We start from the raw sequence: 13,201 nt of genomic DNA on the forward strand, positions 1-13,201 counted from the left end.
TCTTATTTATAAACAAATTTGCCATTTTGTTATTAGTACACAAAGTAACCCAATACTATCAGACAGAAAAAAAAATACTATGAGAACATATTTGTAAAAAGAATGCTAATAACCGTATTTTATTAGAACAACCTGACTCCATTTAAAACGAATATAAATACTTTAATTATACTATTATTAATATAAAGTTTGTGTTACAAATAGATAGTAATTCATTCACTTGTTACGTCAATTAAATATTGAACATGTAAACTTATGGATCAATAGAAATAAGGTCGAGACATTGGATGAAAATTTAAAACAATATAAATGATGAATTTTCAAGTAGCGTATGGAGAAATTGTACTAAGTCCAATCTATATTTGCTAAGTTGCTTGTCTCCCAAGTCCTTACACATTGTTAGTCCACACCCATTTCACATCTCATCATATAAAGGGTACTATGCACCAAGTGTGTCTAAATCAATATCTTGTTGAATGAACATTTTTTTCAATTTGATGGGTAAATTATGTCCAACTCATCAAATTAAAAACATGGGTATCACATCTTACAATATAATATGTGTGTCATAAAGTCAAGTTCACAATTTCAATGTTAGTAAATACATTCATTAACAAAACTTATTGCAAGTCCAATTGTGATGTTCGTGTTAACCTAAAGCATACTTCACTAGTTAAACACATTCTTTTTCATTTTTTTAAGTTTAGAAGTTTGAATTTTTAGTAATTTACATATATTTAATTTTTCAATAAAGAAATCAATTTATGTGCACCTATAAAAATAGCAAAAAAAAAAAAAAAAAAAAAAAACTTATAATAATAGGAGATACATGTCACTACATTTTCTAAATTGCAAAAATAGTAAATTTAAAAGCGGATAATTTATAACCCTCCGCTAGCTGTCTGCTATCATTAATTACTTGTCATATTTTTCATATCTACGATATGCAAAAAAAGAGGGGTTATGAGTTGTTTTTTTTCTATTTTTTTGTCATCTGATGCAATTTTTCATCGATTTATACTCTTAAAATTTGAAAATGGTATCAACTAAAATTTCAAATTAATTCTTACGTTCATTTTAGCTTCATACTTTCAACCGTGTCGGTTAATAATTAATCTATGATTATACTTTATGTTAATTTCATTTAAAATGAACAAAATAAAAGACCTAAATAATAAGAAAAATATACATTAATGTTAGTTTAGTGAAATTTTTGTTCACAATTCATAATAAATTTTTGTAAATAAAGGAGAAGGAAAATTTCCCTCCAATTATTATATTATATAATTAATGTTGATTAAAATAAGTATAAACATAACACAATGTTGAGTCAGTCAAATGATTCTTTAGTCTAAGAATGCTGTTTGAAATCACCTCTTCTTCTTCTTCTTCTTCTTCTTCTTCTTCTTCTTCTTCTTCTTCTTCCTTCTTTGTCTATAAAAATCCCTTCACACTTCACATGTCCTAACACCCATAGCCATCTCTCAAAGCTCTCTCTCTCTCTCTCTCGTTCTCTCCTAATTTTAGTTCCAATGATACTCTCAGAGCCCCCAAAGAGTAATAACAACACCAGATTAATGCACATAAAAGAATTCTTTGGCATCTCCCACTCTTCCTCTCCAAAATCCCTCCACTCCTCTTCTTCTTTCACCAACTCTCCTCGCCGGAGACTCCCGCCGCCGACCTATGACCCATCTGAGTCCGCCGCCATGGAAGAGGCCATCGTAAACTCCGAACCCATCATCACGAAATGGGACCCCGATGCTTCTGAGTTCAACAGAATCACCTTCCTCTTCCGCCATGGCAGAGCCGAATCTGAGGAGTTTCTCAACTCTGTCAACAGTCTCCGACGAGCAATGGACTTTTTTATTTCGACAAATTCCACCTCGTCCGTTCTTGTTATTGCTCAGAACTTGATGCAGGCCGCTATGAGACGATTGGAGAAGGAATTTTACCAGATTTTGAGTGAGAATCGCCAGAATCTCGATCCTGAATCCATCTCCAGCAGATCCTCTGACCGGTCAACGGCCGACGGGGAAACCGGTGGGGATTCTATAACTGAATTCGATAGAGTTTCGGCGGATTTGAAATCCATTGCGGATTGTATGATTGATTCTGGGTATGGGAAAGAGTGTGTTAAAATTTATAAAGTAATTCGAAAATCTATTGTTGATGAAACTCTGTACCGTCTGGGAACAGAGAAATTCAAACTCTCGAGAATTTTGAAATGGAATTGGGATTCGCTCGAGAACATAATCAAGAACTGGATGAATTCGGTTAAAATCGCCGTGAATACTCTGTTTCGTGGCGAAAGATTTCTCTGTGACCATGTTTTTTCGAGATCGGAAAGAATCAGAGAGTCCTGTTTTTATGAGATCACAAAAGAAGGTGCAATCACTTTATTCAAATTCTCGGAATTAGTCGCAAAAGGGAAGAAAGATTCCGACAAAATCTTCATATTAATGGAGCTTTACGACGCGAATTCTGACGTACTGCCGGAAATCGAATTCATATTCGACTCTGTCTCAACTTCCGTCATTAAAACCCAAGCACAAACTTCAATGACGAAGCTCGCCGATTCAATCCGCGACATCCTTTCCGAATTCGAATCAACAATTCAAAAAGATTCATCAAAAAACCCAACTCCCGGCGGCGGAATCCACCCATTAACACGATCAGCAATGAGTTACATCTCCTCTCTGGGAGATTACGCCGCAACCCTCTCCGACATCCTCACCGTCGAAAACTCCCCAATTCCGTCATCATACATGGAAACCATCGCCGCCGCCGACGCACTCTCATCGCCAGTGGCTGCACAACTGGGCTGGCTAATTCTAGTCCTTCTCTGTAAACTGGACACAAAAGCAGAGGTATACAGAGACGTATCATTATCGTACTTGTTCCTAGCAAACAATTTGAATTTCATCGTGAAAACGGTGGCGACGACGAATCTGAAGATGTTAATCGGAGGCGAGTGGGTGGCGAATCATAGAACCAAAGTGAAGGTGTATGCAACAAACTACGAAGCGACGGCGTGGAACAGAGTGATAAAGTCGTTACCGGAGAGGGGGTCGGAAGAAGTGGGGTTGCCGGAGACTGCGGCGGAGGGGATGAAGAGGTTTAACGCGGCGTTTGAAGAGGCTTATCGGAAACAAACGTCGTGGAGAGTGGAGGACGGGAATCTGAGAGATGAATTGAAGGTGTCGATAGCGAGAAAAATTGTGCCAATCTACAGAGAGTTTTACGAGGGGTGTGCTGAGAGAATGAATGTGAATGTGGGCGTGAGATTTTCGCCGGATGATTTGGGGAATTACTTGTCGGATTTGTTTCATGGGGTTTCTTCTTCGGGGAGTTCTTCATCTTCTTCTTCGTCTTCTGCATTAAAGTGATGAGGTGGCATGAAGATGCCCACGTGTCAAATTGTATAAAATTTGAATTTTTCTGAGCTGGATTATGTTTATTTGTTTTTTTTTAAATAATATATATATATATATATGAAGTCAAAAGAATGACGTTTGGTTTGGAAATTTTGAGCCTATGGGTTCGGTTGTTTGTAAATATGGTCTCTAAGGTGTGAAGAGGGAGTTTCGATTTGGTGATTTTAAGGGTTCCAATTTGACAAAATACAATATTGAATATTGGAGATTAATAATATTGGGAATAACTTTTTCAAATAAATAAATACATAAATTAATAGTAATGGATACTTTCAAGTTTCACTCTTCTCTTCTCTCTCTTTTCTCATTTTTGGTGCATATAAGGTTAATGGATCTCAACTATTTAATTGGATTATGATTGGGCCTCAAATGTTACATAATTTTGGGCCTGACCAATCTAGAAAGACAACCTGATTCAATGCGGCTATTCGAGAATTAAAGATGGTGTGTGGTTGGATAATATGTCTCACCACCTTAAGTATGTTGTTGATTTTGATGCTCATTTCTCTAACATGTTGGGGATGGTTTCTAATTAATTAAAGTCAGGGATTCATTTTCTTTTTAATATTTATCAATAAAACTAGGGTAGTGGACAAATAATCGACAAAAGTATGATAGTGAAGACGTATTTTTGGTACACGGTAAATCGTGTGAGAGGTCTACGACTTCTTGCCACATTACCATACACATTGTTTAGAGTAATTATAGTACTATTTAAGGTAATTGTAGTGCATACCTATGTTAATTAGAGTAATTAAAGTCGGTAGCAATTTTATGAATAATAATTAAATATATAGCAACATTTAAAAAAAAAATGTAAATATGACAAAGTCTATTAGTGATAGACTCTCATCATCGATAGATTTGCTATATTTGTAATTTTTTAAAATATTGTTATATACTTAATTATTTTAAATATAATTACTATATTTGTAACTATCTCTGTAAATTTGACAAAAGTAGGACAAAGTAGAAAATATTGACAATAATAGGTTCCACTCGTATGGCACCACCGCTCCACTCATTTACTCTTGCACACATAAGAGAATGAAAATCATGGACATGGTTCACGAATTCCATTTAAGATTTACGTGTTACCAAATAAATTTTAATGAGGCCATTAACCCATTAGTTCTTTGCTATCAAAATGACGAGTTTCCCATCTTACGTCTTATTTATTTCTTTAACTTGATATGTAAAGAAAATAAGGAATTGAATCTAAGATATAAGATGAAGCAATCACCATATTGATGACAGAAAATCAGTAAACCAAAAACATTTTTAAAACATAATTGGTAACAAAATGTTTATATCTTAGATGAGCCTCTGATGTGGCCGTACGAGTATGACATGGCACCATATAGGTGGAAATCATAAATCACGATTTCAAAAATTGTTTCTGTCATTGTTTATTAAAATAACATTATTTTTTTAATTAAAAAAAGCGAGAATATGTAGCAATAAAACACAACGGGAACAAAGAGCGGGGTGTTTGAACTCCAAAAAACCTAAAGTATAAGAGTAGTGAGAGCAAGATATAGAGCATGTACACAATATTTCTTTTGATAAATTCAAGATGATAGTCACGTAAGAATATGTAAAAAAGGAAACTTATTTCAATGGCAAAAACGTTTGAAAATATTTATAAATATAACAAAATAAACTACGAATAAATTACAATATATGTCTACCATAATACAAATAATAAAATTTTATTGTATTTTTAAAAATATTTAGATTAAAAAAAAATTGAAATTTTAATTTCCAACCTTTCTGGATAAAATTAAATTGAAAAGAAAAGAAAGAAAGAAGAGGTATTCCTTCTTCCCCACTTCCACAGAACCTCACTGGAGCCGCCTCCGTCGAACAGCGACGAGCCTGACCGACGCACCATCCAATTTCAAGCCGGTGGCCAGCCGTCTGCCACATCATAGAAGTCAATAAGTCAGAAGCACACCCGTCACCATGGGAGAACCTCCATTTTCATCTGTAAATTTCCCATCGATCTTAGCATATTTTCATCATTCTATCTTCCCAACAACCTAGGGACCCACCATCTCTCCAGCATTTTTCTCCTTTCTGCAAAACCCCTAAATCCTACGTGCCGTCATCTCACCATGACGCGTCAACTCCCTACAGCCCTAAATCTCCCTCGCCCCTTCATGTGGCAATGGAAGAGGAAGCTCTGTTCTCCTTACCATCGCTACAGGAGAAGAAATTTCCCTCAAATGGCTATCGAATTAAACTTCATTAGTTAGGTTAGTAATGAGGTCAGAGTTTTAATCAATTCTTCAATGGAATTGTAATGGGGTTTTCATTTACTTGCAATCTGAAACATGCAAGTTTGATTATATACCCATGTTATTAATTGCATATTTGAGTTGAAAACACCTCATTCCTCTGTGTTTTGTTTGTTTGTCTTGTGATTTTGATAATTTTGATGTGATATCTCTTTAGCAATATGTGATTTATTCTCATTCACTGAGATTGTAATTAATGGTTTCCCTTCGTTTCATGATTGGTACCAGTTACCATATTGAATCTATCAGAGCCATTGTCCATGTTATTGCTTAGTTTCTTTGTAAAATTCAACATACTTATTTCCCTACTCTCTCTCTCTCTCTACTCGCCATTGAGAATGGTTTGTTTCTCCTCAGTTAATGTATTAATCTCTAAGAGGAACTTAGAAAAATGGGACTGTCACAATGTGATTGATACTTGTGAATATCTTAATTCGATATATGTTCTATTAGAGAATTATAGATCTTTTAATCTACTTCCAATGGTTATTATGTAATGTAGCATTCTTGACTAACTTTTCATCCCAAGGAGACATTGGCTATTTTGTTACCAACTACCCCAACTAACCAAAAACAGAGCAAAAAGATAATTTCAGGTAATGTTTCCTTATGAAACGACAATTTTCAAGAATCCTCTTAATAATTAAACTGAAATTTATTACTTGTGTGTTTTAAACTTCTGAAAACCAATTGTTAGTTTTCTAAGGGGATTATATTCTAGGCTATTTAGTAAGTTTTCTTGTTATATTGGGAGCATGTACCATGTTTTAACCATATATGAGGTGGGTGGGTTGGTTACCTTTGGTCTCTAGAGTCTTTTATTGGCCCATCAAAATTTAATGGCACTTTTTATCAACCAAACTATTTACAGGCTGGAATTCTCATCTCTTTGTGAGCAAAGTAAATTACATGGCTGTCTTAGTTGGTACAGAACTTGAATATATTATATATGTACACTCAATAGAATGAGAAGAGCCAACTGAAACTTGATTTCCTCACTCTCACCCTCACTCTGTCCATGGAGATTTTCGTACCAATATGTTTGCTGTCTCTTTTCTATGTTTTCTTCTACATTTGGAAATTGATTCTGCAAAGGAGAGGGCAGTGCTGCTACTTGTTAGGGTATGAGTGCTATAAAACTACTGAAGACAGGAAACTGGGTGTAGAATCCTGTATAAATATTATCTTGAGGAACAAGAACCTGGGGCTTGAAGAATACAGATACCTACTCAAAAGTATCGTCAATTCGGGATTAGGTGGAGAAACATATGGCCCAAGAAACGTAATTGCTGGCAGAGAAGAAAACCCTTCTCTATCAGAAGCTATTTTGGAGATGGATGATGTGTTTTCAAGTATACTTGACAAGCTCTTCGCTAAGACGGGTGTTTCACCATCTGACATAGATATACTTGTTGTGAATGTGTCTTTGTTCTCCCCAGCACCCTCGTTGACTGCTCGAATAATAAACCGTTACAAGATGAAGGAAGACATCAAGGCCTTCAACCTCTCTGGGATGGGTTGCAGTGCAAGTATTGTTGCTATTGATCTTGTGAAACACTTGTTCAAGACAAACAGGAATGCTTATGCTGTTGTTGTTAGTACAGAATCTATAGGGCCAAATTGGTATAGTGGAAAGGAACAGCCTATGATGCTCACAAACTGTTTGTACCGGTCAGGAGGTTGTTCGATGCTCTTGACGAACAATTCAGCTTTGAAGCATTCTGCTTTGCTGAAACTTAAATGCATTCTTCGAACGCATCTGGGATCAAGCAATGAAGCATATGGATGTTCCATTCAAGTTGAAGACGACCATGGTCACCGAGGTTTTCGTCTCACCAAACACATAAAAGCTGTTGCAACTCAAGCTCTCACCTTCAACCTTCAAAGTCTACTGCCTAGAATTTTACCATTAAGGGAACTAATTCGCTATTCCATCCTAACTCATCCACTTTACAAACTTGTCGACAAAAACATAGAAGCAAAGAAAGTCCGTTTGAATCTGAAGACTGGAGTAGACCACTTCGGGATCCCACCAACTGAAAGGGCAGTCATCGATGGACTCGGTAAGAGCTTAGGCCTGAGTGATTATGACCTAGAACCTGCAAGAATGGCACTCCATAGATTTGGAAACACATCCACTGGTGGCCTTTGGTATGTTTTGGGCTACATGGAAGCCAAAAAAAGGCTTAAAAAGGGTGACAAGGTTCTGATGATAAGCTTTGGAGCAGGCTATGAATGCAACAGCTGTGTTTGGGAGGTAATGAGCAACTTAAAAGATGACAATGTCTGGAAAGACTGTATCCTTAACTACCCTACAAAAAACACCAAGCATCCGCTTGCAGAGAAGTGCGGTTGGCTCAACGACGAGCGTCTATCTTTCGTTAAGTTCGACGACGTAAAACAAACTCTACAGCGACAAATTCTTTGAACAAAAGGTCTGTTTCCTTTTTTCCTGTTTCTCTGGTTCAGGTTTGGAAGGGGAGGTAGTGTAACTTTACTGCTTGCTTTGCTTGTAAAAGATTGGTCGTTTTTGTTGCTTCTTTATTTTCTTTAGTGATGACCCTGTTCTTCCATCGTGTTCAACATCTCATTTTGAGAAATCACAAATATAACATATTTAAATTCTACTCCATTTCGATTCAAGTAGATTTAAACACTATGATTCAATAATGTGATTATCAATGATTCAGTAATTGCTTGAAGTATATTTGTAAAAAAAAAATCAAAACTTTGGTTATTTTTTGTTGTTATTATTTTGGTATCGAATTATGATTCTATAATTTTCTGTTGCTCTAGAGATGCACAGTGAGAGTGCATTAAATTTTGTAGTTTTGATAAGTTCTGTATTATTATATGCCATAATGTCTTCAAATTATTTTGTGCCCCAAAACACTGTTGAGTATATAACTTGTGGGGGGAGAAAACAAAAACGTAACACGTGGAGGTCGAAGGTTTAAATATCCATAGTAATGCCGTTATACACGAAAAGGCAATTACACCTTCACTGTTGTTTTACACAACGACTCTGTACCTTACGAAGTTATTTATGGAGAAAGGCCAAAGAAATCTGTGTGGTCTTATCATGCTTTTAATTCATAAGCTTTAATCGATTATAGGTTTATCCTAACTTAGAAAAGTGATTGTCTAATATAGATCATTGAGCATTTATAATAAGTTTTTAATTTCAAAAGGTTGTATTTACACTTTTATGTTCAATTTCATCATTACAAAATGTTGGCCAAATTTATGACAAAAACTTATAAATTAACTTAAACAATATGTTTAGACATGAAATTTTGGAAGAAGAAAAATTAAGAGGTAAGTAGATATAAAAATAAAAAATGGAATGTAGAGTCACTCTCACAATGATAAATGATAAAATACAAAATGTTGGATTGAGGAGACAGTGTTGGAGGTTATACTTTAACACTTTCACCAACTTTTCATCACTATGCATTTACATTTGTTGGACCTTCTTTACTTTTCTTTCTGATCCAAAACAATAAATCCTCATTAAGAATACCACCTAAAATCTCTCTCTAAATAATCAAAAAAATGGAAAAAAAAAAACAAAAGATTTATCTCCCGTTATTATTGGTCAATCAATTTTCTATTTTCTCTAATTAAAGTTTTCTCCAAGTTCTAAAGGTTTCATTTTATTTTTACTAATTTGACAAGAAAAATACGCGTAAAGTATTAATAATCTTCCAATTCAACCCTTTCTATTAAACATCATTAATTAACACATTGATGCGATGATTTTGATAAACTGTTTTGATACATAAGATTATGAGTTAAACCAACCGATAAATTTCAAAATAAAGATAGTCAATCAACATAGAACATGTACTTTTACCTTAAGATAATTATTTTAAAATCATGTAAAAGAGAAAAATAAAGCGTTGTTGGTACCACAAAGAAAAATAAAAATAAAAAATCACACGCACGAAACACAAACACATGTACTTACTAGAGCCACCTAAAATTGAGCAATAAGTGATGCTAAAATGTTAAGGCCATGGTCCCAAACCTAATTTATTACCCATGGTTTCCTGTATGAAATAATGTTTTCCATTTTTTAGCTTTGTTGTGACTAAGTACTATCTTAATTATGTAAAGATTATATTATATTATGACCCACCATCTTGATTATTATTTATTTTGTGTAAGATGTTTGTGATTAATGATGTTAGTTGAGATATATATTGACCATGTAATAGCTATGTCAATATACCAACTCATTCTATTCATATCTGGTTTTCTTTAGGTGGACAAAAGAGTGAAGAACTTTGAATGAGCAACGTTATCTTATGTTTGAAATAATATCAAATTTAGTTGAAGGGTGGCATTTATAGTACACATATTAGGTGCTTGGGGTCTTACATATCAAACAATTTTAGTTAAGTCAAACAACATTACCTAGCTTCATTGGTATTATTTTCCTCCTTGGTTGAAGAAGGTAGGGATCGAAGTTTTAACCTTTAAAATTATATAATTAGTACCTTATAAATTGAGTTATGTTTGGATTGATATATTGTCTTAATTGTTTCTAGCGATAGAGATAATGTCAATTATTTTCCTAAACTTGTTACGGTTTTTGTATGTATAGAATATGTTTCTCACAACACATAGATAACATCTAGTTTGTTGGCAACTATACCTTGTTTCTTTCTCGGGCATGTTTGGATCAATGGACTGACCTTACCGATATCTAACGTTCCCCTTACCTAGGAATTAATCATCAAAATGACAAATAACTAAATTACTCTTAAGCTATATTATATAATAATTCGAGTTGTTCATGGTTTGAATTGATTTTATTCTTTAAGGCACTCAATTTATCGAAAATAGTAGTCATAATTTCACCGATAGAAAGAGGAATGGAAAGAAATGAAAATGAATTATAATTTAAAGGGTGCGAAATTTATTGAAAACATGTTTTTCTTTTTGTATTAGGAAAAAGCACCCTTGATTTTAATTTAAATTTTTGAAATTTAAATTAGAAACCCAAAATTTTTCCAATTAAAAAATGCAATAATTCATCACATGTTCCAATTCTATCGAATTTTAAAATGTTGTATATAAAAATAAGTATACCGATGTTGTTTTGCTTTCGAATACATAGAGACAGAATAAATAACAAACGAAAGAAGCCTCTGTTTTTCAAATTAGTGGAAAAGGGAGGTATAGACAGAATCCTCTTTTAAACTTATATTGGTTGACATTGAAAGTTGATCAAGTAATTACAAATCTTCAGTACTAATGAACTTTTAACTTAACATTTCCTAATTGATTCAATTTCCAAAGTGAGCTTTTACTGCATCACCTCATAATTTGCTGTACTCTTATCTATAAAAGAAAAAAGCCATTTAATCCAAATCAATAGAGAAAGATGAACATAACATAAAATTTAGAAGTTTTATGTCTATGTAAAAACTTTATTATAGTATGAACTTAATTTGATCAACTTCCTAAAGCAGGTAACTTCTTTAAACCATAATGAATTAAAAAGTACGAATTATTTTTCTTCCAAATATTTAACATATACAGACAGATTCAAAATTACTATATGGTTTATGCAATTAAAATGGCTATTGAAAAGACTAACCAATAACTATGACCCAACGTGACAGCAGTAATGAGAGAGTTAACGCAAGTGTTTCTTCTGTTGTAACGACGGAGAATCATATCCGATTACTAGACAACACTTTAAGCATTTAAAAAGAGTTTTGTTCATTCCAATTAATCTGATAGTCTGTCGAATCCAATGGATTAAGAATGTGTTCTTCGGCTATATCGACTTCATTCCCTGATCTTAGTAAAAAATTATGTTCAGGTAAAGAGAGACACCAAATTGCTGAAGACTTATGGCTTAGGAAACTAAAGTATTACATGGAAATATAGAGCTGCCTATGGTTTAAAATCAGAGCACATTCAACTTAGCAAAAGATAGAGCTGCCTAAGGTCATGAACCAAAACCATTTCATTATAACTTGAGAAACTAAAGTATTACATGGAAAGAAAGGAAAGACTTCAAAGTTCAAAGATCTAACAATAAGATTGAAAATAGGCACTCATGTCTGAATAAAGTTATAGATAAATCAAAAGCCAAAATGAGTAGAAGATGCATGATACCACGGAGGATCATCAATCAATTCTCTCTAAGCCTACACCTTAATGGCATACTTCCTCAGTGGGTAGTACATCTCTTTCTTCTTCTGTCGCTCCGTCTTTAGAGATTCCTGAAAAACGCAATACAAAAATACCGAATCAGAAAGAGGAAAAACAACACTTCTCAGTAATTCAATACAACAAAAACACACAATTCTGATCACTCTCAATATTCATTACCATAGAGAACTGAGAGATTACTTGAAATATACACATTCTAAATAAGGCAGGAAACTGAGTCTTGTTAATAGTACTAAGGCATGAAAACTATCTACAAGGCTTCCAATTCTAGTAGCATCATTCTCTAATAAAAAGAAGCATCTTTTAATTTCTAAAATCCGGTGGCTCAACAATCTTAGGAAAATAAGAGTCAAATAAATGGCGAAAGTGATAAAACCGTACACGTTAGACACTCGAAGCTTCAATGTTAACAATAAATTTATAGCAAACAACAGAATACATATCCATTCAACATAGATTATTCAACATTGCGAATCCAGCCATTGACAAGGAATCATATATTTAGCAGAAATTTAAGCATAAAGATACAAATACAACCGCTTGGAAAGGAATATATTTCAGATGAAGAAAAGTCTTACTTGGTGTTTGGTGAGCCTTCTACGAATGGCCCTGGTCTTCTTTGGGCGCAAATCAAGAGGCAAAAGTTTCTTCTTCTTGTAAGCTTCCCTAAGAGCAGCCTTCTGCTTCTGAGAAATCACTGTCAACACCTGAGCGATAGACAACCTCACTACCTTACTGCAGTGAAGAACAATCAAAACAAACCCAATAAAAATCACAGCAAAAACCCAAAAGTACAACAATCAAAATACATACACTAACAGAGAAAAAAGAAAAAAGAAAGAAAGAAAACCAATAGAAAGGTAGAAGAAAGTACATTTTGGAAAGCTTGTTAGGAGCACCACCAGTGACCTTAGCGACACGGAGGAGAGCAAGCTCCGCCTTAAGGTCCTTAAGCTGGGCTAAAAGATCCCCCTTCGACTTTTGTCTAAGCTCATGAACCTTAATTCTCGCTGCACTCAATCAAATCAAGAAAATCACCCAGAGAAATACAAAATGAAAAAAAAAAAAAGGACGAAATCAATCTCGAATCGATGGATGTTGCTCGACAACGCAGAAATTCATGAAGAAAACGCTTCAATTAAGCAAGGGTTCGTAAGATTTTACCCATTAGAATCTGTTAAGCAGAGACCGGAAGTTGAGTTTTGGGATTCGGCGGTGGTCTTCAAAACCCTAGGTTGAAGAAACTGAGGAAGATCAAACCTATTTAAGACG

General features: G+C 34.3%; 3 protein-coding genes across 4 annotated transcripts; 2 read left to right on the forward strand and 1 right to left on the reverse strand.

Annotated features, from left to right (window-relative positions):
- Positions 1-1,414: 1,414 nt before the first annotated feature.
- Positions 1,415-3,684, forward strand: LOC103500176 (exocyst complex component EXO70H1). The gene has a single exon (XM_008463392.3). The coding sequence runs from the start codon at positions 1,533-1,535 to the stop codon at positions 3,387-3,389; it is 1,857 nt and encodes a 618-aa protein (XP_008461614.3). The 5' UTR covers positions 1,415-1,532; the 3' UTR covers positions 3,390-3,684.
- A 1,537-nt stretch (positions 3,685-5,221) lies between these two features.
- Positions 5,222-8,369, forward strand: LOC103500178 (3-ketoacyl-CoA synthase 19-like). 2 transcript variants are annotated; one of them, XM_051091354.1, is made up of 3 exons: positions 5,222-5,695; positions 6,240-6,333; positions 6,609-8,369. In XM_051091354.1, the coding sequence occupies exon 3, from the start codon at positions 6,756-6,758 to the stop codon at positions 8,163-8,165; it is 1,410 nt and encodes a 469-aa protein (XP_050947311.1). In that variant the 5' UTR covers positions 5,222-5,695; positions 6,240-6,333; positions 6,609-6,755; the 3' UTR covers positions 8,166-8,369. The 2 variants fall into 2 exon arrangements, with proteins under 2 accessions (XP_050947311.1, XP_008461616.1); XM_008463394.3 differs by lacking the exon at positions 6,240-6,333.
- A 3,333-nt stretch (positions 8,370-11,702) lies between these two features.
- Positions 11,703-13,201, reverse strand: LOC103500179 (60S ribosomal protein L35-like). The gene is made up of 4 exons (XM_008463395.3): positions 13,094-13,201; positions 12,804-12,939; positions 12,508-12,664; positions 11,703-11,979 (listed from the first exon to the last, which is right to left on the reverse strand). Exons 1-4 carry the CDS (start codon positions 13,095-13,097, stop codon positions 11,905-11,907), a joined length of 372 nt encoding a protein of 123 aa, XP_008461617.1. The 5' UTR covers positions 13,098-13,201; the 3' UTR covers positions 11,703-11,904.

The sequence above is a fragment of the Cucumis melo genome, chromosome 10 (genome assembly GCF_025177605.1).
Source record: "Cucumis melo cultivar AY chromosome 10, USDA_Cmelo_AY_1.0, whole genome shotgun sequence".
Classification (NCBI taxonomy): Eukaryota; Viridiplantae; Streptophyta; class Magnoliopsida; order Cucurbitales; family Cucurbitaceae; genus Cucumis; species Cucumis melo.